This window comes from Andrena cerasifolii, chromosome 7 (genome assembly GCF_050908995.1).
Source record: "Andrena cerasifolii isolate SP2316 chromosome 7, iyAndCera1_principal, whole genome shotgun sequence".
In the NCBI taxonomy this organism is placed as follows: domain Eukaryota; kingdom Metazoa; phylum Arthropoda; class Insecta; order Hymenoptera; family Andrenidae; genus Andrena; species Andrena cerasifolii.
Genome location: NC_135124.1, coordinates 5,963,358 through 5,988,738, shown reverse-complemented (window position 1 = coordinate 5,988,738; position 25,381 = coordinate 5,963,358). Strand labels below are relative to the sequence as shown.

Below are 25,381 nucleotides of genomic sequence, written 5' to 3'. Positions count from 1 at the left end.
TAACAAACCTCCCTTATACCACCGCCCCGAATACAGGGTTCCTCCAAAATCGACCACGCAGTCGAGGCGTCTTTTTCACAGCGCATATACACCCCCTTATTTTGGGGCAAGTAAGCATTAAAAAAATATAAAAAAAAATTGTTATGTTTTTAAAACACATAATAAATTAGATAAAAAACTTCAATTTAGTAAACACATTGTTCTTCTTACAAAAAAAGTTTTAAACAGCGGTACTTTTTCAGGGCGTCACAGTGGATAGACCCCTTAATGGACGTAAAATCGCAGTTGTATAAATTCTATTAGCTGCTCCAGGAGTTGGCACAAAAGTAGAAAAATCACGTGCTTCGCCTAAAATGGGAAGCCTCTGCTATCAAAGAAATCATTGATCTTGGCAACGTACAGAGAAATCCCAGAGAATAGCATCCACTGCTTCTCAGAGACACTTTACGCTGTATCGGCTGTGGCATCCCACGACCACGCAGAGCATGCTTAACAGCAGGTCGAATCCGCGGATGAAAACGGCACCGTACATAACGCCAGTCGCCAGATCTTTATCGGGGCGTCCGAGAGTGTCGCGACGCTACCCCGTGCCACTTCGGGGCCGTGGTTGGCGCAGATAAGAGCTCGCCCGAATTTGCTCGGCGAAGCACGAGCACGTGAAATTGGAAAGGAGAAGAAGGGGCGTCGCGACGCCCCCGCACGTTCGCCGTTTCCGCTTTCTGTCTTTCCGCGTTCGCCATGAATCGAGTACTCGTTGACGCCCTCGTCCTCCTTCCTTTTCATCGCGCACCCCTCCTCCCCACCCCCTCCCAACCCCCCGAACACCCGTCTTTTTTCTTTGCCCCGCGATTTCCAGCAGAAGCTTTCCCACCGACACTTTAACCCAATGGAACTGTCACCTCGTTTTTCAGGTGGACATCACAGAGCTGTGCCCCTCCGCCACGGTTCTCGCACAGCAGTTGACCCACGTGGAACTCGAGAGGCTGTCTTACATCGGCCCCGAAGAATTCGTCCAAGCCTTCGCCAAGGTACGTGTCCGCGTTCTATTCGTCCGATCGAACGCCCCTGTATTTGTAGCTTTTTTATCGCTGAACCTTCGTGTCGTTATCTCTCTGTGAATTTGGATATCTATTTGGGTTTATTTATTATTTTTAAATTTTTTATTGCAGAATTTTAACCCTTCGTGGTCACAGCTTCTTATAATCACAAATTTGTCACATGTGGTTCACTGCAACCCCAGCGTCATTTTTCAGTTAGCATTTTTGTATTTTTGAATCTTATTAGTTGAGAAAATAGTTGCGGAAACAAACGATTTTTTTTTATTAAAATTCATCAAATTGTTAAATTTTAATATCGAGGTCTAAAAATTTACAGAAATATTGCCAAGAGAAAAAAATTGCCTGCGGTGCGACACATCCCGTGTGGCCACGAAGGGTTAAACTGCTCACAGTATTTAATTCAGATGTCGTGGTTTGTGGCAGTAAAGTCGCTTTTTATTTTTGTCACTGAATTATTCGTTTTATGCAACTCTATGCCTTCGCGAGGTTTTCGAGTAGAATCTTTGGGTTTTGGGTTCGGTAGTTTAGTGCGAATAAAGGACGCGCTTGTGCGAAGATGTTTAATTGTTTTTCGCGCTGTGTCTAAATAGGAATCTCCTCATCTGGAAACATCCTTTAAGGACATGAAGAAAACGCGCAATCTCGAATCGTACGTCCAATGGTTTAATAGACTGAGCTATTTCGTAGCAACCGAAGTGTGCAAGGTAAATGATGTCAAGAGACCTAGATTTAATATAGAAAGTGGAGAGCATTTCATTATACGAATTTCTACTGTACCTTCATATTTCGAGGATGAAATATTTAACGAACAATCCCGTCCGCGGTTTTGCAGCACGCAAAAAAGAAGCAACGCGTCCGTGTCGTTGAATATTGGATCGAAACTGCCCGTGAATGCTTCAACATTGGTAACTTCAACTCGTTGATGGCGATCATTGCTGGCCTTAACATGTCGCCGATATCTCGCCTGAAGAAAACGGTGAGTAATTTTTTGAAATGTTACATTGATTACACTGTCCAACAGCCACAGTTTTTGAGAAATTCGATTTTGAAAAAAAGCTGCAAATTTTCAACTTTCAACATTTTTTGTGTCGAAACAGTAATAGTTATTCGGTTGCTTGTTACGTCAAATTATTCTATAGACCCTCCCGAATACAGCGATATAAGTTATTGGTGCATTATGAACATTTAAATATGTTTAAACAACTATCAAAGGTAAAATAACACCCGAAGTGCACCCATTTTTGCAGATATCTTTAATTTTATTTCCAAAACTAAGGGTCTAGGAGAAAATCTGACTACTCCACGTGATGTAGCAGACAATTTTCCTTCGGAAAGCATCAACAGAAGTGGTAAAACACCTTTTGTTTTCAATACAGAAGCGAAATAGTCTGGCAAAACGTGCGGCGCCGACAGTGGTAGTCACGCGCGTTAAGCGAAGGAATTACGCTGAGCGGCAGTGAATCACGCGCCGCCGTTGACTACCACTGTCCGCGCCGCACGTTTTACCAAACTATTTCGCTTCTGTATTGAAAACAAAAGGTGTTTTACCACTTCTGTTGATGCTTTCCGAAGGAAAATTGTCTGCTACATCGCGTGGAGTAGTCAGATTTTCTCCTAGACCCTTAGTTTTGGAAATAAATTGAAAGATATCTGCAAAAATGGGTGCATCTGGGGTGTTCTTTTCCCTTTGATCCTTGTTTAAACATATTTAAATGTTCAGAATGCAATAACTTATATCGTTGTATTCGGGAGGGTTCATAGAATAAATTGACAGACCATGCAACCGAATAACTATTATTGTTTGAACACAAAAGATGTTCAAATTTGAAAATTTGCATTTTTTTCAAAATCTAATTTCTCGAAAACTAAGGGTGATGGCGATAAACGGTTTGCGGATTCGTTTTCAGCACACAAAAATCAATAGGAAACGGCTGTTGAATGTTACAGAACAGAGAAAAAGTTCAATTTAGTTGCACAGTGTTATCCGTATTCGTAAAATTAAGTAATTCTTCAAACGCAATACATACAACTGTAGGTACCTTTAGTGCAGTTCAAGTAATTTTCTGCACTTCGAGTTTGACTAAAAATACCCCACAGGTCTGCTAACTAAACGACTATGGTGCATAAAATTCACCTTAATGAACGAGAAATAACTTTATCTCATGTTACACATATCTTTCAAATTATTCCGTCTAAAATTCGTTGAATTATCTTAGAAAACACCAATTTAAAAATAAAAATGAATAGACACAGGTATATATAAAATCATTGTCATTAAGGAATTACAACTAAAAAAGGTATTAACACACGATCCAAGTGCATTGGTAAAAGTAAAATAATCAATTGTAATGTAATAACGCGAGAGAGACACCTTCCAAAAAGGATCTTTCCTCCTTCCGTTCTTCGCTAAAACGATGACATCCGCTGGAGGACAAGCGTTAATACGACGATAGCACGTAGGATTGGCCCGCGCTCGTTTACACCCCCGCGCGAGGGGGTGCGCGCGGCAATAAGCGGTCTGTAATCCTCGTAAATCGAGCGTGGCGCCGCGACGACCAGCGTTAACCGTGACGAATCGTCGAGAATCGAATTTTCGCGTCGCTTCCACGACGGGGCCGACGCGGGAACGGAGAACATTTTCGCGACGGGAACGGTGGCGAGGGGCCCGGGGGCCGCTGGCGAATTAACTCCGAGCAAAAAGAACAGGGCGAAAGAGGGCGGGGCTGTTTTAATTGAATTTTTGCGTCGCTGTTTGCCGAGTTCAATGGAAACGTGCATGGGGATCGAGTTAATTAGAAGGTGAGGGGAAGGTGATTTCTGATTGCTACAACTTTTTCTTCCTCTGGCTCCGAAGCCACACTGTTACTAAGTTTGAGGAGAATATCGGCAATGCAAACGCTTCTGAATGTTGAGAAATCGAGGGAGAGTGAGGTATATTATTCGTGGGAAGTGATTGGAACTTACTATAGAAAATTAATACCAAAATACGTACTGATCTTGAAATTTGTTGTAGAGGTATGTTTCATTTCACTTGCATCGTATGTCTCGAGGGCTTCCAGGTAGAACTGATGTTTGTCAAGAGTTCCTGCGGATTGACTTCGTTCCTCATTAATCATATCGGATGAAATTCCACCGAGGGCAAATAAAACCCCCCAACAGTTGTTATAGCGGAGAACTCTGTCAATTAAACTCTGTCGTCAATTTCTATTTGAACGTCGTTCCTTAACAGTGCTGCCCCTTTTAATAAATAGCAGTGGCTTCCTCGAGCTTCATTTTATTGACTGCTGGCCGAAGTACGCTGAAAGGAGACGGACGTAATCACTTTATTAAAAACTGCGACGTAATTCATTGCCCAATGACAATCAGAATTCGAACGCGTGAGATTTAGGTGTAATTGCAAATTAAAGGTATGTCGAAACTTTGTGTCAGGTGTGCAAAGTTCAGGCGCAACGGAAATATGCATTTCGTGAGTACTTTGGGAAAATAGGGAACTCAATGTCAAACAAAGGCGGGTGTATCGTGAACTCATTAGATCGACCCGTTTAGGTGAGCAAAAAACCCAGCGTATTCAAGTCTATGACATTACCGATATGGGGCGAATTCCACTGACGCCCTAATCGCCAGTGAATTTCGTTAGGGTAGGTTTCCTTATACGCGGCTGGACGCATCGTCAAGAATTTCAAAGTCGATTTTCTCGAAAACGAAGCGCAATATTAAAAAATTGTATTCGTTTTTATCGACTTATTTAATTGTCATAAGTCGAAAAGAAAGAGTAACTTTTTTTCATATCGCGCTTCATTTTCGAGAAAATCGACTGAAATTCATGACGATGCGTCCAGTCGCGTATAAGGAAACCTAGCCTAATGAAATTCACGGGCGATTTGGGCGTAATTGGAATTCGCAAATGATCGATGCGCGTGTCGCTCGTAGCGATTGTTTTCACCTGGAAGGAAGGGATTCGATACGTATCGAAACGCTTCGTGTCAATCTATCGGGATATTTCTACCTTTTTAGAACGATGAAATTCTCGTGCGTTGCTCCCTGTTTAGAATAGAATTGGTGAAATAACAATATAAAGACTTTGGGAAGTAGTAAGATCTACGATAAGTCCGCCATTGGTTTGAATTAATGTTCTCAAAATATGAAATTAAAATTATCGTTTTAACAATTGCGCTTAAATGATCGAATCTTTAGAGACGAGGATACTTAAATTCACCTTATTTACTATCGCAGAAAATGGTCGTCATAGGTTTCACGTAGAATTCTTTCATTTCCTGTGCCAGCTGAAATTACTCTCGACTATTCGAGACAGGTCAGAGCGATATATTGAACGATATACTGTGAAAAATTGAATGCATGCTCTGTACTGCTCGTAATTCCTGAAAATCGGGAAAATTTCCTTTTATTTTCATCGTGTAATTACTCTCTGTGTAAACAATGCTATCCTCTAGAGACAAATGTGTTTCCTAGCACTTTAGTGCCGGAAACATATATTACTCGCGGTAGCATTTAAAAGTGAACAAAACACTTTAAAACAAAAAGCCAGCGCGAGCCATAATGCAGCTATTTAGAATGCGAACGTCATATTTATAAGCCCCTGGCTTATGAAATATTCACCGAGGATTCGCAAAGTCCGATACGTTGCAGGTCGCCGGATAACCGTTTTTAGGAGCATATAAGTTATTGATAATGCAGCCTCGATTCACTAACGTGTCCCCAGCGTCGCGAAGGAAGTCAGAAATAACAGCGCAGATACGGAGAAAAGGTGTCTGTACAGCGACGGTGTCGTATCGACGATCCGATTTAAATAGAAATATTTCCCCAGCGATCAAACCGTTGGCCACAATTCCATCGCGAATTGAATTAAACCGGCGAGCAGTGTGTGCACCCGCGTGTCTGTGAGCGAGAACGTGGCCGTGGTCATCGCAGTAAACAGAATGAAATTTTTTTCTCTAAACTTTATAACTTAACTTTTAAATTTAATTTTTCCTCCTGGACGCCGCATCCCAGGCCGTGCATAAAAATGTTCATAAATATCCTTGCGGACTTGCTGTCTGTAATAAACATGTCGCGAGGAACGTGACTCCGCAAATGAATTTATACGCCAGCAAGACGTAATTAACATATTAATTTACGGCCCTCTACTTGTCACAAGAATTGTTGCACCAGGACGTTTCAGAAATGCAACGGAAAATGACAGGTGAATGAGGAGCGGGATCATTAATGTCTATATTATTCTGCTCCACTGTCTGCGGAGTTCTCGATTTCAGTACTCGAGCACATGATTAATACTTGACACACCAATTTTCTCTCCCGACAACTACAATGATAAACGAGCTTCCCAGTAGCAAAAAACTCAACAATTCCACCCTGTCTAAATTTCTCAATTTTAATACCCGAGTACTTGGTTACTCCCTAAGGGCTAGGCTATACGTACGACTGTAAGTCGTACGATAGTCCTGTCGTTTATGCCAGGACCTACGTGACATATGGAGACGCGCACACAGAGACGACAAGACAAGGATCAGTCGTTCAATCGGCGGGCACCTGCGACTGCTTCGGACTTTTTAAGTCGGCCGACTGTCGGTGGTCAATGCATTGTACATGGATGTGGACACACAAATGACAAAAGTGTCGCTCTGTCGGTCCGAATATCAGTAGGTCTGTGACGTTGACCATGTAGTAGGCAACCGGCATTTAGGCAACGGCCTATGTTGTGCGATGAGGCCCATAGGTGGCGTCCATTTATGAGGAGTTCGGAAGACAGGGACCGTGGAGAGTCGGCGTAGCCGTGGTGGCAAAGGCGACTGATCAGCACGCGGACGGCTCGGGTTCGATTCCCGGCGCTGTGGGCTCCCGTTTTCCGACTCCTACGACGAGAAGTAGATGCGGATATTACGTTTCTCTCTAGCCGCGTTTTGTGCGCTTGCTATTCGACTTAAAATCATAAGGAAGAAAAAAATAAAACGGAGATACTGGATTCCATTATACAGTGAAAAACTTCAGAAAGAAAAAAAGTTTATACTATGTTCGAAACATTAAACAAATATTCAGACAAATTCTTTGCTTACTTTAGAATGAGCGTACAAAGTTAGGACAAAGTTTTGAGTTTGTTAAGGCCCTATATTACTTGTCAAAATACAGAAATGAAACTCGCAATCCCTCCAGAAGAAAGAGATTAGCAACGATAGAATGTCGGCTGTTTGCGCACACCCAGCGACAAAACAGTTGAGTCGTAATGTCGGGCCGACTGTCACAGGATTTGCGCACGACTTACAGTCGGTATGTGTTGCCTAGTCCTAACTTACCATTTTTCTAATTTCTCTATCATTACCTCGATCAATTTGTCTTCTAAGAGGCCCCAGAAAGAGTTATGCTTCTCGAAAATCCTATTGTAGTCCCTTCTACGCTTAACGGAGCCCGACTGACCCAGAACAAAAAGCTGCAGCAATTAAAACCGACAAACAATACGAGGACACCAGATAATTCCATTTCTGCAAGGACAACAAAGTCGGTTTCTCACGAGGCATCGTGCGAGTACGACTTTATCGCGGTCCGGAGACAAATTGCGAGGCGGGACCAGAAACTATTAAACGTTTTTTTCTCCTTTTTAATTACGAGTCCGTGTCGGTGTTTTCGCGGACGCGTCCCTCCGGCTCTATTCGGTGTGAACTGTTATTCAGAGTTCATTTGGTTCGGTCAGCTGATTTATACGGGGCGCGCTTAAAATAATTGCATGGAACTATCAGCGGCCGGGCGGCGTGGCCCGCTTCGTAATTTTCGTTAATGAAAATTTAACGCCCCCGTTTGGTCGCCTTGTTTTCGCACCCTCTGCTCGCGCGCGCGCAAATCGTTTTTCGCGTACACCGGAAAACATTGGCGGATTTTTCACGCATTGCATCGCCGGTTTCCAAGCGGAGTCGCACGAAGTATATGAATTTTAAACGATCAAACTGGCCTGTGCGTAAAGCTTGTCCCCAGTGCTTGGGGCTCGCGCCCATGGGTCTTTTAAACCTTTAATGTCCCCGGGACGGAAACTAGCGATCCCGGGGTTCCTGAGCTAGTTTATCAACGTTGAGGGCTGCAGGTGGCTAGACTGCGAGTTTTCACCTGACATTAAAGTCTGAGGTGTCTCTGGTGTTTCGAAACCAAGGTGTTGCAGGGCGGTACTGAGCTGGGGGTTATAAAACACAGGGGGGAACATCTGTAGGCTTCTTTACATGAATCCCTTGCAGGACCTGAAGAATCAGACACATCTGAAATGGTCAAAATTTCTACTATTGTTCCAGAACGTAATGGGTCTTGTGAACCTTGGTCTGGCAAATACCCCATAGTTAAATTATCCTCGAGTTTCACTGCGTGTGCACCCTGGTTTAGGAAACCTTAATAGTCGGACAATATTTATTTGATCCGTAGATCACTATGTAATACACAGGTTTAAGATCGAGGTCCCTTGAAACAAGGATTTCTTGCAATAGACGTTGTCTCTTATCATCGAAAACAATGGAGGTAGATACCTATATCTTAGAAGTTATATTCTAATATTAGGTGACCTGTATTGTATAGACGAGCTTGCAAGAAAATCTTTTAAATCGGAATCTAAGTTCAGTGGTATATGCAGTGATGCCAGAATCGTGGGACGTGGGACAAATGCTTACCCCCACTATGACCTACCGTCGTCCCTCACTTTCTTCCCATCGCACTGCACACAAGCATATCCCTACTCCTCTCCAGGTGAGCTGCTGTTGGGCTGCCGAGCACACGGACAGGAGTAGGGATATGCTTGTGTGCAGTGCGATGCGAAGAAAGTGGGGGACGACGGTAAGTCATAGTGGGGGTAAGCGTTTGTCCCACATCCCACGATTCTAGCATCACTGGGTATATGCCTTAAGTATATGCCACAATTCTAAAAGAAAAGCGATATCTCCCGAAAAAATGAATCGAAAATTTAGAATAAAATTTCAGTTTATAATTCTTCGTTGCGAAGAATATTTTTGTGAATGCTTCGCTGAATTTCAGTATCGACAAAGTTTGACGTATTAAACATGACATATGAAAAGAACCAAAATGTAAAAATAAATCAGCGAGGTAACGGTAATTTAAACAGAATTTGGGTGCCGGAAGAAATCAACGTTAAATCATAAAATTGAACTGTTGGCGTAAAGCACAACATTTGCCCAGTTTGCTGGCGCGAATTATTCCTTCGTGTTAAACATTCAAACATGGAATGGACTGTCAGCAGAATGCTTGCATGGAGCGGGAATAAATTATGGATGGAAAAATAATTTGGGGAATATGCAAATGGGTTTTCGAATCCAATCAATTATCAATCGATGCGAAACGCCAGGTCCCGCGATTGATGCAAAATTGATAGGAGTGCGTTGATAGCTCGCTGATGGAACGAAAATAAAAAAATCATGGTTTCTCCGGTGGAAACAACACCATTCGGTATACGGTACAGAATGCAGCAATTTTTATTCAGTTCACTGAGTTATCGAGGACTCTTTTGTCTTCCCTCGAAGTCAGTGGACTTTGGATTATCAAGAATTTTACCATGAAAGAATATTTAATAGGTATCTACTTAAATTCTACAAGAATCTATCACCCAATTCGGTAGAACCTGAAGAACTAGTAGACCCTGCACAATGCAAACTTAACCCTTCGTTGACACTCTGGGTGTGAGCAACCCATAAGCTGATTTTGACGCTCTCTACCTTCTATATGTAAAATAAATACCTTTTCTTCAAAGCCGATTTACAAACTATTTTTTCTCTCAAAATATTATATCTGAACAATAACTCTGTAGATTTTTAGCTTCTAATATTGGAATATGTAAAACTTACAATTTTTTGAAGATTTTCTTCGTGTTTTCTCGACACGTGGTAATCTAGATTTTTTTTACAAAAACTGTGAAGAAATTTCAGCCAAAAAACTATTGGAATACATTCTACAGACCTTAAAATTAGCCCATGATTTTTTTCATAACGATTGGATTCTTGAGACAAGAATGGCAGTCGTTCAAAAATTGTTCTGGGTGTGAGCCACCCTGGTATGTCAAAGTTGATCGAAAAAAGAGGTGTGTCAACGAATCAGAAAAGGGGTAACTTCAACAAAAACACTTTTGTGATAAACATTCAAAACCACCATAACGAACGTCATCAGTATCCCCCACAACACGTCACTATGAACCCTTTAGCGCCAGACGTATCATATATGATACACTCCATTTGTTTGCCGTTTTGCAGTTAGCACGCGCAATTCGTTGGTGGCACCAGATTAAGTAGTACATGTTTAGAGTAGCGTTATTCATTGAAGAAAAATGGATCTACCTGAACCCTGTATTCATTTGTTTTATTCACTTTAACCTCTGAAAAAAAAATTACATAAGAATATAAAAATTCAGGCCATTTCTAACGATATAAATAAAATGGCACATTTTTCCTTCAACGGGATCTGCCGACGCTAAAGGGTTAATACAATCTCGTAACCCTCTTCTTACTATTACCGTGTAAATATACGAAGCGTTGCCTGTTACTTTCCCACTCTATGTATTAAGATCATCCAGAATCAAAGCAACTCTATTAGGTACTATTACTATCTCTCCGGTGCATGGGAACTTATCCTACAGCAACTCACGTCACACGTTTACAAAGCCCCGTCACCCAGCGAGAAACCCTGGAACGGATAAAGTCGAAAATCAATCTCGCCGGGAAGAATCAAGGCGTCTCCAAGGGAGGCTCAGTGTTCCGAGTCTCTCGAAAACACCCCTCCTTAGAGCTCTCCATTTATCCAAGGAAAATGTTGAGCAAGGGCAACTTTCAGCTTGCACGAGCTTCGTCTCGAAATGCAGCGTCGAAAGCTCGACGAACGGTATCTCGAGGGGGGTTGGTTGGCTCGCGTTCGAGAGCAGCCGCCGATACGGGGACGTCGGTGAAAGATGAACGATACCACCCCTTGCCGGGTTAATTTACCGTAGAGATAATCTGCGAGTGACGTCTCCTTCTTCCATCGTGAAAAGGAGTCCCCCGGCTCGCTTTTCGCCCCCTCCACCCCCCACCCTTGGGAAAGCTAATTACGTTCGGTCGTTACGGTTCGCCAGGGCGGATACCACCCCTTCGTCGCGTCCATTATCGCGGGCGGGGGTGAATGTCTCGCGACTTGGCAGCGCCGACAGGTAGAGGCTGCTCGAAATCTTTATCGACGGGGGCGGGAAAACGACCCGCGTAAAGAGGAGAGTTCGTGGCCGATGGAACGGTGACTGGTCGCTTGGGCGAAGGGCGTAGGAAAGCGCAGCTCAATTAGCCCTCAACCTGGCGTGGAAAAGCGGCGCGAGTGAAATATTCTTGGGGGCAAATGTGTTGGGGGGGGAACGAACGCGAGGAGTGACTTGAACTTTGCACCCCGTTTGGGGTGAGCTGATCTGGTTAATGGCGAAGTACGGTAGCATTTTAATGTTGAAGGTGGAGGACTGGCAGGGTGGTTTATAATAATATAGTCTCATTGTAAGGGGTGAGTTATTTCATTAGTTTATGTAATGTGATGCTTAACGTCGAAAGTGGAGGGTGCATTGGTTTTTTTTTAAAATATTTTCATGTCATTTTGATATAACCTCTGAGTGGGGGTTTGAATTTAGGGATTATCGTTTATTGGCAGACTTCAGTGAAATTTCATTCGAATTTTAACTTGCTGCATTAAATTATCACTATTTCATTTAGTTTGTTACCGTGACAGGGATGAAGCAGAAAGTTAAATTCGTCAGTCTTTTACGCCGCTTTTGCAGTAAATATTCATTACGAGCTAATCATGCATTTTAAGAATCCCTTGAAAACTTTTCTTTTTTATTTCGAATTTTTCCGCCCCCCACAGCTAGTTTTCGACGTTTCGCGAAATTTCACCCCGTCTTTGGTTCAACTAATGCATATTTAATATCCGACCGTTCGCCGTAACTTCTCGAACTTTAAAAACTTAATTACGCTTGATCGCGACGATTTTCCTTCCCAGACGAACAAATTCTTCCACCCCTCTCCGGGTGAATAATTTTCCAACCAGCGACGCGAAATTTATTGGCTTTGCGACGCACAAGGTCCAGTTTTTAATTAAAAAATATCGACTTGGAGAAACCCGTACAAAAATAGAGCGTCGCGTTTAACCCTGGCCGGTGAAAGGCTATTTATTTGACTCGGTTTCTCGTAAAGTGATTTTTCCGTCTCGAGCGGTGGAAACCGAATCTCAGATGCGAATTTACATTTACGTTTTACTTTGAGCCACCCCCCGCTTGGCCACTAATAATTTACCACCGCCGACGACCAGGCGCCCCTCGCGGAAGACTGTACGAGTCGGATTCAAATGGAGTTTTTAATATGCAAATCAACTGGAAACGCGAAAATTGGAGCCACGGGGAAAACATTGGATGAGGGATGGAGACCATAAAAGCGCATCACGAGATGGAAAATTAAAACGCGCGATTATTAAATTTTACGCGGTTCTTTATGATCGCACAAATTCTGGTACTTCAAGTGTCGTTTGCTGCCATTTGTAGCGGATTTTAACGACGTCTAATTCATTGTCTTTGCGCTTATTAAGAAAATGTAAGACCTACAGTTCTTTGAGAGATTAATATGAAATTTAGAATTTTTAATTTGAAGGAATATTGCACTGAAAATATCTCTTCAACTCACCACTCCAGGGATTAAAATATTTCATATAGATACCAGTTCACACGTCATCCCCTGTTTTTCTAATTCAGGTCTTGAAGACAAGAAAGCGTTTAATAATTATTTTTATTTTTCTTAAAGGGTCGTGTCTAGTTAGCTAACAAATAGAACACGATTTTCGAGAATTTTTTGTGGAAAATCTAATATATATTTTTAACAACTATTTGCTTATTTTAAAAGTACATATATTCAGCAACTCTCAGTAATTTTGTTATAGAAAAATATTAAAAAATGAACGAATAACAGCCACTCTCGCGGAAGCTGTTATTAAAAAGACGCTGTGCGCTGAGCACGATTTCTCCGAGCTGAATCATCTGAAATTAAAAAGTGAAGAAGATTCTGTTAATATATGAGTTTATCTTGTACTTGAACGAAAGTTTTTTCAGAAAATTGATTTTAGACAAAATAGCGACCGTATAACGCCAAACCAAGATTTTTCAATGTCCGAATTGTTTTTCGTTAATTAAAAATAGAGTTTTCATCAAAAACAAAAATCCCTCGTTCACGTGTCAGATAAACTGTATATGAGCAGAATGTTCTGCACTTTTTGATTTCAGTTGGTCGAGCTCGGAGAAATCGTGTTCCCCACACCGCGCCTTTTTAAAATCAGCTTCCACGAGAGTGGCTATTATTCGTTCATTTGTTAATATTTTTCTATAACAAAATTACCGTGAGTCGCTGAATATATATACTTTTAAACTAAGGAAATAAGTTTAGAAAGTATAGATTAGATTTTCCACAAAAAATTCGCAAACATTATTCTGACCAGTATTTGATGGTCAAAAGCTTCCCACAAAATTATCCTCTATTTTAGCTCTCCTCACCTCAAAGAAAATCGCTCTGGCCACGATACACCGATTTCCTTAACTATGAGAATTCCTAAAAGAGAGAGAGATGTAGTCTACCACATTCCTCATAATTTCACCGACTAAAATTCCCACTTGGAGAACTACGAAGCAGATTCCCCATCCCTTGGCGTCGTCTCGTAGAATTCTACCTGAAAACACATTCTTCCCGTTTCCCATCCAGTTTCAATTTACCGGATCTAGCAGGAGTCTTCGATCCCCGATGTTTTTTCCCTCGGCGAGAGCATTTCCCGAGAAATCGAATCGAGTCGCGTGGAGAAAAATGGCTCCCGCGGCGAGCCTCTCTCTCCCCTTCGCAGAATGCAGTCCCTGTCGCGAGGAAGGATCCTCGTTCCTTGAAGAATTTAGTCCCGTCGAGATGAAGCTTCCAAGGAAGAAGGATCCGCGCATTTGCGAGGGGGATCCGGTCCAGGTCTTTACGCAGGATATCTTCAATATATCATTCCTCTTAATAATTCTCCGAGACGTCGGTGAGACCGGTTCCACGGATATCGTTGTAAAAGATTTCGAGGAAGCTCACCGAAAGCCTCGCCTATTATTTATCGCATGCCTCGATGCGTTTCCGTTATTCATTGCGGTTTCCTCTATTTGGACACTGAGGCTATTCTTCTGATCTTTGATTGCTCCGAAGGAATCGGCTGATGCTGCTAGCGTAGTCGAGAAGGAAGGTTATAACGTGTTTTTACATTGAATTTGCTGGTAAATTAAATTTCTATTAACTCAATTTTCTCAATAGAACGTGAAGAGAATTGTGTACATTGGGAGCGTTTGACCGAATAATTTGGGACGTCTGTGTTTGTATTAAAGTAGCAAAAAATTTATAAAAAATTTGTGGAACTTTTGGGGTTGAAGTAATATTCGGACACCTTGGTACTTGGGAAGTTATAGCTACGTATAGTTATAATATAATTAATAAATTCCTTGCTTTCTAAAGCATCGAAGTACCCACTTTCGTCACTCAGGGATTACTGCTTTGTAGATTTACCTTGTCCAAATTTTAGCAATATCTAATTACTCTCATGTCACGCAAATCAGAAGATTTTTAAAAACTGTTATCTATAGTCATATTACATATCATAAACTGGGGAAGCATTGACATATTTTTGTAACATTTTGCTACATAATTTAAAAATTAACATGTTTACATTTGCTTTAAGTATCCTATCACAACATTGCATCTTTTGTGAATGCACTACATGTGTCAAAATGCATAAAATTGTTGTCCTTATCAGGGCCGGCGGAACCCATTATGCAAATTATGCGCTGCACAAGGGCGCCAGCTAAAGGGGGCGCTAAAAAACTACTTACATATATCGCACGCTTAGTAATAAAAAAATCCAACTCCCTTATAAACAAAATGTAAATGTAACTCTTTTTTATATTGTACTCCGTAAAGGAAAACATATTAAATAGAAAACCGGTGGTAAAATTTGGGGGCGCCAAAAATTTTCTTGCATAATTTTCGCCAACCCTGTCCTTATCCTTTTTTAATAGACGTTAAGTAGATGCCAATGTTCCCCCAGTTTACGGTACCCAAGATTATTTTTTGACGCCACTTGCGCTTCATTCGACGCAAGTTGCAAAAATTTATTCGCCGCGAAAAGCTGCAGCAAAAAGCGCACCGCGACGGTAATGAATAATGCATATATTTCCGTGGTAGGTACCTCGTCGATATTCAGGTCTTCCACGCCGGAAAACACAAACACTCGAGTGCTAATTCCCTTATCAGACGGACATCTTCGGTTTCAAATACCCGTCATTTACAAGCATGCAGCTTGCGCACCTGTTTCAGAGTTGGCCCCGTTTGATTAAAACTCGAGACACAAAAGCGCCGCGCTGAAGAAAGGAGTTCCCATAAGTCGCGCGACAAAATGTCAATCGCTCAGTGGGACGAAATATTTCCCTTTATTCGTTAATACATTCCATTCATGAACCCGTGACACTCGTCGACTGCCGGCGCTGCAGCGTGGAGAACGCGCGTTCGTTCAAGCTTAAATTTAACGCGTTAAAAAAAAAAAAAAATTTAAAGCCGACCAACTCGATGACAGGCTTCATTCGATTTTCGAGGAGTGTTAAAATTGACTGGCGCTCATTGTATCCTCGCTACGTAGCCGCGCCATTTAATTGGCCGGGCCGAAAAGTCCGAGCAAAACGAGATTCGGCTTTAATTAATACGAATTACCGTATCCGGCATACAACATTGACAAACGCGAAATAGTTTCTAGCGAATTAATTCCCCGACTAGCGGTGGGGATGTCTGGCGATTTTACGGCGAACGCTGCGCCATTTTAATGTCGGCGAGTTAACATCAATTAGTCCCTGAGTGTCCTCGCGCAGTTTCGAATGATTTTACACGATCCGAGCAGAGCACGATGTAATATTTTACGCGCACGTCGTGTTGGAAGTTGGGAAATAATTCAAGATACGGAAGTGGCACGAAATGTTTGAATATTATTGAAATGAGAGTTTACATCAGCAAAAGGGGGAGGGGGTTGTTAATTACGATGTTGCTGCTTGTATTTAGCATTGATTGGTGTTAGATTACTTTGATTTTTTTTATATATATATTATGAGATCATCGCGCTGCACTAAATCAATTGTTCACCCATGTATGCTTGGCAAAACTGAGTTGGCAGTAACCAATGAAATTAAGGACCTGGGAGTTCACTTATCTCCAACATTAGACTTCTCTAAACACTATAGAGTCACTGCTAACTCTGCTATTAGGACACTCGGGTTTGTCTTACGCTTCTCGTCGGATTTCCAGAATATTCATACTTTAAGATTGCTATATATCACTGTAGTGAGACCTGTAATAGAATATGCGTCTATAATGTGGCCCCCCTTGTAGTTGAAATACGTCTCACTGCTAGAAAGAGTTCAGCACAAATTCCTTAGGTTTGCCGCTTATAAATTTTTGTTTCTTTTAAGTTATTGTTTAATATGGCGTAGTGTCTTCATGTGATTGTGATTCCTGATGAAATTAAAATGATTGAATTTAGGAGGGGAATATTGTATGGATTAAATTGATTAATTTAGATTGGTGGTCGTCCAATGTCAAGCGATAATCACAATTATGACCAAATTCCTGCGTCCCTGAACCTATCTACGTTATCGGGGCGTGGGCGAATTGCCGATGTATGTTTTTTATTCAAGATTGTTAATGGTTGCATCGACTGTCCTGCCCTTGTGCGGAATATCTCCCTCTATGCACCATCCAGAAACTTAAGAGGAAGAACACCCTTTTATTGTTCAAGCACCAAATCTAAGTTTGGGGCTCGCGATCCTGTAAATTTTTTCGGGGGATCATTGCAAATATTCAAAAGCAACCTGCACAAAATTGTCACAGATTAAGATAGGGGCAGTACTTAGCTTTACTTAATTTTTTTTTCTTCTTTTTATTTTGTCTAGTTCTTGTACGCATGCCACTGTTTTTCTTTATTGCACAAATTGGGCTTGTCCCGTAATAAATAAATAAATAAATAAATAAATATTTGTGACGGCGAATGTGTAAGGTAAATGGTTTTTTCTGTAATCTCCAATCAATGCTTCACTGATTGTTCCATCGTTCTTTACACGTTTGACGTTCACGGTGTCGAAAGCTTGCACCTGGGTGAAATTATCTTCGTTTATTTGCTCTGAACTCGATAGCAACGTACCGTTTTAATTCGGTCGTTTCAAATTGAAATACAATTGATTGTTTTTATCTCCCCTGGCCCACGTCGAGGGCTGTAGCGCTGGGATTTTTGCGATACCTGTGACATTTACGAAGTCAATGCATCTGCATCGTATTTAAATCGTGTCCTCGCAGTTGCTCGCCTTCTTCCGCGAGAAATAATACAAGACCTAATACAAAATATTTAGAATTAAAACGAAGATCTGCTTTAATTTCGAAGGTGTTCTAACAACATCGAGCACCTATTAATTTAATCAGAGAACACCTGCAACCTCGGCAGGATTCCTAAAATTTCACTTCGCTTCGCGGGGATAATACCACGAGACCAGGGAATGAATAAATAATAATCGCACTTTGACTGCGAGTAAAAGAAGCCGGGAGGAGCAGCTCGGGTGGAATCGGGGAAGTTCAAAGAAGATTTAAGGACACGGCTCTGGAGAAATTGGAACGAGGCGAGGAGAGGCCAAGAAGCTTGGAAATTAGAGAAGGAGATACAGGGGACCGGGAAAAGGGTGAAATGGTAGAAGGGAGTAGGTCAAACGTATGCGCGGAGATGAAAAGAAGAACGAACGAACGAGGGGGTTGGCGCGGTAAAAATCAAAGAGGTTAGGGGTGAACAAAGAGGGGGTGGGCGGGGTCAGGAAGCGAAGGTAACTATCTGACCGTGTAAACGGCGGATGGAATTCGATATATATTGGAACGAGGGAAAAGGTATCGAGTTGCAGGCAATGGGATCAGTTCGATTGCATTGTGTCCAGACGGCCGAGTCAGATGCACTTATTGTCTGTCGTGAACACGTTTCGCTCGAGCTGCCCCCTCCCTTCGCTTGTACACTGGGTCGTGTGAAAGGACCAGCGTGTACGTGTAAGAAGGGACGACGGACAGGCGGAGAAATAAACGCGTAAAGGATTTCTGTGACAACTTTTTCATTAGCAAACTTTCAGCTTGCAAAAGTTTTTTTTTAACCCTTTCGCTAGTACGGGCGACTATAATCGCCCTCCGCAAAACGCGATGTTGTAGGAAGGGGAGGTTTCGCGAACGAACCCGATGCGAAATCGGGGAGCCACTGGGTTGGTAAAGATTCCTTGTTTTGGATGAAAGGTCGCGAACGAGCCTGATGCTAGGTCAGGGAGTCGCGGGAAATGTTAGTAATGCCTCGTAACTCTTAATTTATGTTTGATGCAACTCGAGCGGTAAAGCTGTATCAGTAGGTGAGTGCTACTAATATTATAAAGATCGCTGGGTAAAAGATGGGTTTAACGAATCTACTCGAATTAAACGTGAACACGTAATTATTGTACGAATGTAAGTGTCGCGATTAAATAGTATAGTAAAAGTGTGTAAGTTACCACTAATTCGCACGGTGTTGACGCTCTGGCGATGCGGGGCGTGCGAGTGGCTATTTCAAAGTGCCAAATAGAATATAAACCGAACTCGCGGATTCTACGAGGTTAACTATGACTCTGACGGAGACTTTAGCTCGATCTTACTAAATTTAACCAACTCTGTACGAGCGTGACACGACGTTACTCTACACGTGACTGTACTGCTTTGAACCAAAGAGGGTAGGAACCAAGGGGTTTATATATTCCCCAAAATGAGTGGGGATGCGTTAGAAATCTCCATATAAGAAAACACTTTGGGGTCGTCGTCGTGTCACTCCCGTTCCCATTGTCGAGAGCATGACTCCCCTATTAGTGGTGTATGATAAACTAAAGGATTTTAGGGCGTTTTCCCTTCGCAATCGCGAGCTCGAAAAACGGTTGAGAGCGGCCTATGGGAAAATTCCACATGCGTAACAGATAAAGTAATTTTGAGTCTCTGAATAATAAACTAAGTTTACGCTAATAAGTGGTACGCTGTATATTGCAGTGGTCAAAGGTGCAGCTGGCGAAATTCTCGATTCTGGAGCATCAAATGGACCCGAGCAGCAACTTCAGCAGCTATCGCAGCACCTTAAAGGCAGCGATGTGGCGTAGCGCCGGCGCTACGGACGAACGACAGAGAATCGTCGTGCCCTTCTTCAGCTTGCTGGTCAAGGATCTCTACTTCCTGAACGAGGGATGCAGCAACAAGTGAGTAAAAAGATCTCCTCACGTATTAGGCATTTAAGAGCACTCGAGGAAATATCGAGCACGATAAAAATTGAAGCGTATCAGGGCGACCATCACTCGACTAAGTAATTACGGGTCACGTCGAGGAAACTTTCATACGGTCTTTTCGTCAACCATTCCCCTTCGGACGTTCCTTTTCACAATTCCGAGTGAATGGCAGACCTCTCTCTGAGAAATTTTAATCTTAATTAATCTTTCACTTGTTGACTGTAACCTGCTATGAAATTAGAAGTTCCCAAAGGAAATAATTTATTGTTTACGTCCATTAAGATGAAAGTCAGAGAAACTTTTGACGCTCAGAGATGAGTAATAATCAAATAGAACGTGAAAAGTGTTGCCTCCTATTTAGGGGGTCGTAAAGTCTTGTTTCCATGAAAGTAAAATGCGTAATAATTTTATCGCATAATTACCGCGTGCTACAAATGCACATTCCAGTCGAGGCTAAAATTATAAATATCAATATACAATATAAATATTGAGTTATTCAAACCAACATAATCTCGAAGCTATCGAAACAGCGTATTCGCACATGATTCAGCGAATTCACGTTCGCACGCGAAATCTCGAAGAAGGGTTCGGCGCCCCCCGCGGTAGAATAATTATAAAGTAATTTAAGTTCGTCGAATGCCGAGGCGAAATCCTGACCCTTGAAGCGCGATCGACAATTTTTCTATCGTGCACACCGAGGCAAACTTCTTGTCGAGCTTCTTCGTTTGAAGCTTCTATAATTTCGCTCCTGTGGGGAGCGATACGTCGGCGGGAAGCCTTCGTTCGCCCGCGAGCCGCTCGATCCTTCGGGTCCTTTTTGTCGGGCGTATTTATCACGACGACGAATGTGCCGTGCCATTTCCTTCGCCTTCCTTCAGCGCGAAAAACGTGCCCCCGACCCTGTCTGTACGTGTAAACTTATTAAACTTGTAATAGCAAAAGTTGTTTCCGCGTAGTTCGGGCAGAAGTTGTTGAAAAGAAGGGTGGAGAGAAAGGGGACGGAAAAAGAGAGTCGGAGATGTATGGAAAAACACTTCCAACATTTTTCTTCCAGGTTAAAATTTCGTGCACACATTTGGCATTTAATTTTGGAGGAATTCGTGTCGGTATCATTTTGCAGGATTGTTTGGCTCCTGAATATTTTCAATCCCAGTATGGTTTGAGGGAAATTTGGGCGCAAGGCGGGTTAATTTGTCAGAAGAGCTGAAAGAGACATTCGGCTGATTATGCGTCGATCTATACTACTTGGAGGAATTAATTTCCTTTTAATAAGGGCACCTTGGATGTTGACACGCGTATGAGATATAGAAATATGGAGACTACGCGAGGTGTATGCAATATTTACATGAATTATTCAAAATATATCTTGTATAATATGTGTTTATAGAATATTAGTGTTTTGAGTGTATTCTTACGGGGGTATTTTTAGCAAGCTTAAGGGGACCTTCCGGTTTAAAAATCGATTTTTTTTATTTCATTTTTCGAATGTTCAACATTTTAGGAATACGTGTTTTAAAGGATTTGTTGAAATTCTTAAAATTCACGAAGTTATAGGCATTTGAGTAGCGGCAAATGCATGGGTCACAGCCGGCCACTCGGCGGTCACGTAAAACTTTAAACGCGTTTTCCCGAAACAGTGTTCTCAAACTCGGTGGGATCTGTATCTCCAAAAGTTATTATCCGATTCGACTGAAACTTTTTTTATTTTGAAGAATATACTTCTGGCTAGGGGGATAGCAGAACAAATACAAAATTTTGAAAATTTATAATTTTCTAAGGCGTTGAAAGGATGAAAACTATAGGGAAAAATTGATTTCAAACTTCAAGTGTCGTTGTTTTCTAAAAAAATGTAATTTTTTAATTTTTCTGGTTTCCTCCCCAGTCATAAATATATTCTTCAAAATACGAAAAGTTTCAGTCGCATCGGATAATAACTTTTGGAGATACAGGTCCCACCGATTTTGATCAATTTTTTGACGCCTTGACTTTAACGACTCCCCAGTGCCGTCTGCAATGATTAATTATAAACCAAAAAACATAATTCTATAACTTAAGACATCCTTAATACAATGCAAAAAGTCCCATTAAATTATATATAGTAGTTTTCCTTTAATTAATTCCTAAAGATCACCTATTTTTTGGGGCTCCAGACCAGAAGGTCCCCTTAAATTAGTCTCTAAAGTATCAGGTGGATTTTAATCTCAAACCACATCTAAATTTGCATTAAACATCAATATATTAACTTCCCAAACTTCTACAATTCCACATAAAAGTTACCGAAACCTGTACACTACAATATATTTTCTCACTTTAGTCAAATCAAGAGCGATACATGTACCGGGCATTAATTTCCAATCGATTCACTTCCAACGACATACAACATTGAACTATTCCACCCTACATAGACTATACAAACGACCCATAATACCTTCCAAAAATCACAATAGTACCATTCACAAAAATCTCAGAAACACTCGTTGTCTCCATCGCTTTTCGAAGCTTGCCACTTGTGCGACAAAGTAAAAATCCCAATCAAATATCTTAGCACACTATCCACCAGCGCAATCGTCACAACGGCAGAGCGTGAGTGGCACACTTTTCATCCCACAAGAAGAAGCTCATTACGCGTGCGATTGCCCGGCGAAATGAAACCGTGGGCTCTTTTGGACGTGGCCGTGGGAAGTTCCTATGAACGAAAAAAATTCTATTCCGGTTGTGCTCCGCCGCTCTAGGCAGTATTTACCGAACAGCTGCGTGCATAATGCTGGTGCACGCATACACTGCGCGCTACGTGGCTGCACCCGCGCGGCATATGTGCATTAAGTTCATAACACCGCACGTTATCTATGAAACGGCGGAGAGCTACGGGGGCTAGATGCACGTTCGGGGCAGGCAACATCTGAGCAGCGCGGGAACATTTTCCAGAATTGCGGGAACAGATCATCGCGGGCTGACACCCGCGAATACAAATTGCAACGAGACGTTGGCTGCAGACGAACGGCGGTGCATTATGCATTTTAGGCCGTTCGAATAATGCCCAGGGTCGAGGAGCGAGGTCGATATTGGGCTCAGGCTAATATCGGGAAGGATTGCAATAGTTTTGAAGGAGGGGCGCAGCTGCGAGGGAAGCAGCGAGGGAAACAGGAATGGGTAATCATTTTGGAGACCAGATTGTCTTATTTGGTCCGAATGAATATTTGCGAAAGGCGTGGTGGTAGTGCTGTGAACGATTGGATAAAATAAGTTGAAAGCTTTTGGAAGAAAAAAGATGTATAGGGTACATAGGGTGACTGAATCTAATATCGCCTAGCAAAAGTTGAATCGCTGTCAATTGAATAATAATTGATATTTTTGCGTACAATTCGTTTCAAATTAAAGAGAAATTATTCGTCTTTCATGTAGCATAACTTAGAATCGTTGAAACCTACAAAATTTTAATTAGGAATTAAAAGAACGTAAGACATGCAAAAATCGGGTCCTGAAAAAAGTGTACATAATATCGCCTACTTAAGAAATATTAATTAATTCGTGTGTATATGAGCTTTTACAGTCACTTTTGCATGTGCTTTTATTATTCCTTGCTCTATAAATGTTTTTTTTATCAATCTTTGATTTTATAACTAGGGGAACATTGCCAGGTTTTTTTTAAACATTTTGTTATATAATTTAAAAATTAACAAGTTTACATTTGCTTTAAGTATCCTATCATAACATTGCATCTTTTGTGATTGCACTACAAGTGTCAAAATGCATAAATTTCTTATCCTTTTCCGTCTTTAATACATGTTAAAAACGTTAGTGTACCGGGGTAACATTGGCGCATCATATAGATAGCATTAACGGGTTAAGTTTTACTAATCTGAAGCCAGTAAAATACATTGACACTTAAATTTCTTTATTTTATTTTATTTTTTACATCTTAATAGCATTACATATAAATAGCACTAACAGGTTAAATTTTACTAATCTGACGTAAAACAATGTAATCCCTGCGTATACCAATATTACCCCGTGCTGCCAATGCTCCCCCAGTTTACGATAACGACTAGCGACATCAAGAACCTGGACGACATTAGGCACAGTCACCCCACATGTGTGGCAGACTAGAAATTAAAACTACGCCAGAAACATGGTGTTACAAATTATTATTAACTGCAACAGTGAAGCTCCTCCCACCGCATCAACTTCTCACATAACAGTACAGAACACTGAAACCTCCAGCGTCCACTTCGAAACCGCTCTCCGTCATACACGTGTAAAATGAAAATACCAGAAGGGAGGGGGGAAGTGCATAAAGGTTCCCAATATCGAAGACAGCAAAGAAGTTACGTCCGTATTACGACAGCCCCGTCCACTACCCTCGCTCATAATACGAGACGCCGTTCCAGCAAACTGAACCGCGTCAAGGTATCAATTTCCCTAAAAAGCGCATCCCCCTCGCCTGCCGATACGTTCGCCGGGCGCTGTTTAATAAGGAAAAAGGTGTGCTCTCGCCAATTACCCCCCTTCGACCCCCGGCTGCCTATGGACAAAATCGGTAATGGAATTTCGATAGGGGAGGGGGAAAGTTGTCGGGAACGAGATATTGGGGTCGTAGGAGCCGCGTGGGAGGGTAGGCTTCCCCGAGACTATCGATGGATATTAGTCGATCCAGGTGCATCCAGCTGGCGGCTGAAGACGAATGGCTGCGCGTATGTAAATGTCTGTTAGCGTGCACGTTAGGCGCGTAACCGGATGGGAGCGTCGCTGGTGCGGGAGCTCGCCCGCTTCCGGCTGACGATATACAGCACGGAGTTCGATTCGCAATTTTACGGCGGACCCCCGTGAACAACCATACGTGCCTTCCCTGCATCACCAGTCGCATCGTTGTGTACATCGTTATCGAGGAAATTCGACCGATACGAACGTCGACGGCGAACGAATCTATCGGTTCTTTCCGACGAACCTGACAAGTTCGGGACGAGAACGCGACTGCAACGAGCGTTACTGAATGCCCTCCAGAAACTCGACGTTTCTCGTTTCACGAGCAACTAATGATTTTTTCACTCGCGCTGGTTTAGGTGAGGTTCTCTTTCCCGTCTGGGAGACGTGCCTTTCCGAAAAATGTTCCTCTGAAGCAGCTTGCCGCGAGGAGGGTGTACGTCGGTGGAAACTATTGTGAGCTGAGAAATAATGGTGTACGGTGGCTTGCAATTGAGGACCTTGCAGCGAGAGGGGCGCAACTCTGTTTTTTACAGTTTTTGTGTTATGCTGTGTAATGTAGGGTAAACCAAGCAGTTTAATTGACCAGTGATTGACCATTAGGCAACGAAATGTCAATTATAAATTTAAACAATATTGTATGTTTATAAATGGAGTGTAGTTGCACTTTTAATATACTATTTTTTTAGTTACGCATATTAAGCAAACATTAATGTTTATTACAATTCTTGTTAAAAGTATGCGGTCATTTACTGGGCTTCTACACGTTCTGCATTTTTTTTTTAAATTACGATAAGAGTGAGTAATTAATTTTATAGAAATTTCGTGAAAAATAAATTTAAATGCAATTTCAACAGTCGTTTTGCTGTTATACATAAATATATTCAAATATCAATCTCGAAGGTCCATAGATTCAACAATTTGGTCATTCACTGGTTGGTTTACCCTGTGTAAAAAAAATTCTGCATCGTTTACGTTGCACGTTTGGTGCAAATCCGATAACAAATGAGCGATTTATTGCAAATTTTGAAGCTGCGCCCATTACTGTTTTGTGCAATATTTTTGTTGTGAGCAACTACCTAGGGATTTGAAAAATTCGCTAAAAATAGAAATAAGAACTTATCGATTCAATAACTACTACTTATTGTGTGAAAATACATATTTCTTAATTAGTGTTCTTTTTTAAACAGTTTTTCTAATTTACACGTAATTGGTAAAGATGGAGCTGCGCCCCTCTTGCTGCAAGGTCCTCAATTGAGTGTAT

The 25,381-nt window shown here is 41.8% G+C and overlaps 1 protein-coding gene across 1 annotated transcript in view; it reads left to right on the top strand.

Moving 5' to 3' along the window:
* Positions 1-25,381, top strand: part of LOC143371496 (uncharacterized) — a 609,947-nt gene that overhangs the window by 571,096 nt on the left and 13,470 nt on the right. Inside the window, exons 7-10 of the mRNA XM_076816724.1 lie at positions 912-1,028; positions 1,649-1,762; positions 1,891-2,034; positions 19,187-19,389. Coding sequence (XP_076672839.1) covers positions 912-1,028; positions 1,649-1,762; positions 1,891-2,034; positions 19,187-19,389 — 578 coding nt within the window. The remainder of the gene's footprint in view (positions 1-911; positions 1,029-1,648; positions 1,763-1,890; positions 2,035-19,186; positions 19,390-25,381) is intronic.